Source organism: Microtus ochrogaster, chromosome 8 (assembly GCF_000317375.1).
Source record: "Microtus ochrogaster isolate Prairie Vole_2 chromosome 8, MicOch1.0, whole genome shotgun sequence".
Taxonomy (NCBI): Eukaryota; Metazoa; Chordata; class Mammalia; order Rodentia; family Cricetidae; genus Microtus; species Microtus ochrogaster.
Genome location: NC_022015.1, coordinates 20498416 through 20503360, shown reverse-complemented (window position 1 = coordinate 20503360; position 4945 = coordinate 20498416). Strand labels below are relative to the sequence as shown.

The 4945-nt window shown below is 50.9% G+C and overlaps 1 protein-coding gene across 3 annotated transcripts in view; it reads right to left on the bottom strand.

Annotated features, from left to right (window-relative positions):
- Positions 1-724: 724 nt before the first annotated feature.
- Ctf1 (cardiotrophin 1) overlaps positions 725-4945 on the bottom strand; it is a 4460-nt gene continuing 239 nt past the window's right edge. The window contains exons 2-4 of one of the 3 annotated variants that reach the window (XM_026781079.1): positions 3779-3897; positions 1437-1906; positions 725-1155 (exon numbers count right to left, since the gene is read on the bottom strand). In XM_026781079.1, the coding sequence (XP_026636880.1) occupies positions 1439-1906; positions 3779-3897 (587 nt within the window). In that variant the 3' untranslated portion in view covers positions 725-1155; positions 1437-1438. Of the gene's footprint in view, positions 1907-3778; positions 3898-4842; positions 4923-4945 lie in introns of those variants that run through there. The other 2 variants (XM_026781080.1, XM_005351304.3) reach the window with 2 other exon arrangements.

The window sequence follows — 4945 nt, the reverse complement described above, 5'->3', positions numbered from 1 at the left end:
AGGGTCGGCCTTCTGTCAGAAGTCTCAAGGCTTTTTCTCTCAGAGGACTCATTCGACATGGAGAACACATCACATCTCACTTAGCAGTCAGGACCCCTGAGCCAAATATTTGAACTATTTTCTGGAAGCCAAGCCTCCACTCCTTATGGCCTGGGTCTTCCTGCCGGGTCCTAGCAACTCCCTTCCGGATCTGGGCAGGACTCCATGGACCCATCTGATGGATCAACAAACAGAGTGTTGATAGTCCTACTACCTGGTTGGAAAGAAGAGCCCTTCTGAAGAGGCTTCACTTCCCACCCTAGGGAGAGGACAGCTGGCCTCCCCCCTGGGCTTGCCCTGCCCTGACTTTGCTCTTCCTGTATTTGAGGAAGTCCTGGGGCTTGCTTCCTGTCTCTGTCTACCTCAACTCCCAGGTGAGAACATGACCTTTCTGAACACAGGCCTCTTTTTGCTAGAGTTCTGGTTCCCACTCTGCCTCTCCATTGGCAGCTTCTGTTGAATCGTCCAGTGGATGGAGGCCCAATGCCCAGCCACAGTCACCAGGGCTCTTCCTGCTGAGGACACCTACTTCGTGGTCAGGACTGACAAGTGGTATCCCTGGCCTGGGCCCTTCGTGGATGCATTTGTGCTGTGCCTCTGTGGGCGGGTGGAACCCACCTCCTGTACGCGAGAGATCCCATTCTCAACTTTCACTCCCCATAGGCAACAACTGTGTTTCATTAGACTGTGGTTTTATTGTTAAACATTTATTTACAAATATTAATTTATTCTCAAATAAAACTCTCGTAAGATGCTTTTGACTTTCCCTCTCCATAGACCAGGCTAGGGCTGGGGGCCCCTGGGAACGGGATGTGGAGGTAAGAAAAGGAAGGGCATTGAAGGGGGAGGGGTAAGGCTCTAAAGGATCTGGTGGGAGGAGAGAGGCACCAGGGAGATAGATGGTCCTGAGGGTAGGTGGTCTTGCACTTCTGGTTAGGAAAGGACAAAGGAACTAAAGGGATAGAAAGTGTCACCTCCGTGTTACACATAGTCATATGGACCGTGGGGAGACAGATGGAGAAACTGGGAGTCAGAGGCAGGTGGATCTCTGAGTTCTAAGCCAACTGGTCTACATAGCGAGCTTCTTCAGGACATCCACGGCTACCTAGTAAGACCCTGTTTCAAAAACAAACAAACAAACAAACAAACAAACAAAGAGCAAGAGACATATAACGAGAAACAGAAACCTCCTGAAGAAAAAAAAATTCAAAACGGGAGAAAAAGCGTAAAAAAAGAGAAACTGGTAGGCACGAAACTCCCTGAGGATACAAGATCCAAAGAGAAAGAGACCACAATACTGAAGAAAGACAGGGACAGGGCAAGAACACAGTGACACAGATGGAGAGAAAGAATTGGAAGCCAAAGAGGTGGGACACAGTAAGCTTGCAAGTACTAACTCTCAGGCGACGCCTCCAGGCACCAGCTGGCTCAGGTCGCCCTCGGTGCGGCTCACCCACTCGCCATAGAGGCCGCACACGTGGAGCCCCAGCAGCTTGGCTGAGAAGACGCCCGGAGTGCCGTTGGCGGTGGAAAGGGTGGTGGTGGCGGGGGGCTCAGCTCCGGGCCCGCGGGCTGCTGCGCCCAGAGCGGCCAACACCGTCTCCAGCGCGGCTCCCAGGGCGCGAGCCTGGCGCGCCGCGTCCTCCAGGCTCCGCAGCAGGCGCGGGGCGCGCGGGTTCAGCTCCGCCTGGTGGCGGCGCACAGCATCCAACAGCGCGGGGAGCGCACCCAGGGCGGCCGCGTCCAGACGCAGCCGCTCGGACAGCGGTAGCCCCGCGTGGCTCGGCGCCGGGCCGCTCAGGCCGGCCAGGGAAATCCGCGGCGGTGAGAAGCCCGGCAGCCCAAAGGGGTCTCCCTGCTGCTGTACCTGTGGAGATACGGCCACCGGTCAGCCGGGCTCCTGGGACCTTGTTGGGGGCTCGTCCACTCCTAACAGCCCTCCTCCCCTCTCCTGAGGCCTTAGTTTCTTGCAAATGATTGATCCTATTGTGTTTGAGATTAAACTAAGAAATTACACGGTCTTTGTTTCTCTAACAGCTAATAAGAGTTAAGCGTTAGAACCCAGGAAGAACTCAATAAATATATTTTTTTAATTACTTTTTTCTGGGAATACTTTTGAGAAAAGAGTCTCACTATGTAGTATCCCGGAACTCACTCTGTTGACCAGGCTGGCCTCGAGCTCACTGAGATATGCCAGCCTCTCGAGTGCTGGGATTAAAGGTGTGCACCACCACACCTAGCTTTCCTTGTTTATTTTGAGACAGGGTCTCACTATAGCTTTTGCTGGCTAGGCTGGCTTCAAATTCACAGAGATCAACCCGCCTCTGCCTCCCAAGGGCTGGCGTGTGCCCATGGTGTGCTGGGAGGATGGCACCATACTGCACAGGTGACAGTCAAAGACAACTTCATAGAGTCAGTTTTCTGCCACCTTTATGTTGGTTCTGGGGATCAAAGTCTGGTCACCCAATTGCCTGGCAAGCCCCTTTACCAGTTAAACCATATCTCCAGTCCCAGCCGTAGGTTTAACTCCTATCTGCTACTTACTAGCAAGACCATTGCCTTCTTTTGGCTTCAGCCTTCTCGTCTGTGAGAGTAAAGAATGCTCCCTGTTCTGTCTTTCTGTCTCGAGGACCACAGAAACAGTGTAGGGACCAAGTCAAATTCACTTCCTCTTCCCTACTCGATTGCCACCAAATGAAAGACAAAGGGGATTTGTAATTTGTCAAATGTTTTAACAATAATATTTATTCTTTGCAAATATCTTGCCTCAGATGCAGGCCTTGTGGTTGCTGCTTTGAATACAGTGTCTTCCTAAAAATGGGTGATAATGACGAAGATGGCTTTGTAAATAAGAAAACCGAGGCCCACTGAGATGGTTGCCAGTCTGACAACCTGAGTTTGATCCTAGGAGCCACATAGTAAAAGAGAAAACCAAGTCCCTCAGTTGCTGTCTGACTTTCATATACACACCATGACACTTGGGTGCCCACACACATGCACACAAAATAAATGAATATAATTTAAAAATGGGTGGAGCACAAGCCATGATTGGCAGTAGGTTCCCTGGGAAGCAGCAGAGACGGAGTTTGGTCTGCCTACAAAGCTGGCTGAATCCTCCTACTGCCAGTGTTAGATTCCTCTTTAAGGTTTACCGTTATATCCCAAGGTTTTCAGGTAGCAACCCTACAGTCTGAATCAAAACACCAGCCTTTCCTGCTACACCTGGTAATCTAGAAGAGTCTTTTTTGTGTTGGTGGGCCCCTTTTGCTCTGGAAAGTCCCCTCATGGGTAGAATTTTTGCCCCTGACTGAAACCCCTTTTTGGCTTCTCCGAATGTCCCAGGTGGAAATGGTCACAGTTCACACTGTTCAGCTGCTTCATCTGACAGTGCAAAGAGTTGAGACCTCAAGAGTATACTGAGCTCAGATCTAGGTTTCCTGACTCCCAGAGTTCCCTCTGGTTCCTCACACTGGTTCTGATTTCCAGCACCAAGGATGGAGCCTCCAGGAGGCTCAGTATCACTGGCTACTGGTGGGGTCCTCCACTTTACTGTGTGGCCTGAAGATAGTTAATGTTCCCCTCAGAAACTCTGATTGCCACTGCTGGGGATGAGGTGGAAGAAATGGGTGAAGACCTCTGTGGGGCATGCTCCCCCACTCCACATCCCAGTCCCTACTCACCTATTCCTCCAGCAGCTGGAGGTGTGTGCTCCCCACCCCACACCCCAGTCCCTACTCACGTATTCCTCCAGCAGTTGTTCTGAGTATTTGGTGAGGAGGCGTGCAAGGTTGTGTGTCTGGCGGATCTTGGCCTCCAAATGGGGAAGGAAGGAGATTGGGGAGTCATCCTGGGAATCTTCTGGTGGGAACGAGGGGGGGGGGATGAGGGGTTATGAGTGCAACCCAATCCCACTCCTTGATTATCTTTCCTAAACTGGCTCTTTCCAAACCCAGAGGTTCTGCTCTGAAGGCTAACATTCAAGCTAGGAGGACCATGTCCCATCCCAATGGAGGGAAAACCAGGTCCCAAGTAGTTTCTCTATGTGAATTGTCTCTCCTGTCTCCAAATCACTGCAGAAATGCTATTAAGAACAAATTCATAATCTGCCTCCTTCAGGTTCTCACTGCCTCAAATCAGTTTCTTCTTCCACTTTAGGTAATTTGTTCATACTTCCAAGGTAACTTCTTTTATCCGTGTGAATCTGCCTTATTCCAAAACTCCTTAGAGGGCAGCTATGCTTACCCTATACCACCAATGCTATCCTGAGACCCTTTAAGGACAAAGTTCATATATCTTTGGATTTCTGCAACTGTTGGTTGAATTCAGTCAGCATCACTGAAGCACAGAACTTCACCTTGAAACACGTTTTCCCCGCCTGTTCTACAGATAGAGAAACCGAAGACCTGTTCTCTTCCTGATGCTTCCAGGTGAGGTGCTAGGCTCGACAGCATCAATGTATCAACTCAACAACAGTCTGACCTGTCGCTGGCACAAACCTGAGAGCGGTGCCAAATGAAGACGACTACATTTCCCAAGATGCACACCACATGAATTCTAATGCATGCTGGGGAATGTAGTCCCGACCCGACAATCCCTTCCGTCTGAGTTTCCACAGCGGGCCAAGATCTCAGAAGCCCGTACTTTGCCCTCTTCCTGTCAGTCATAGATCCTCCGTAGGAGTTGTGAAGCTTCCTTAACTAGCCTCTCCCTCCAATCCTCCAGCTTTGATTCTCTCCTAATACTCTGATAGGCACTGTTATCCGGCCCCAGCCCGACCCCAGCCCTTCTTCAGGGTGTACTCACCCATATAGTCGGTGCTCTAACCCCTGAACCCAAGACCCTGAAGCTTCAACTCCAGGCCTCCTCTAAACCCTTGCTCCTGCCCTTTCTCCCAACTCACCCGCCG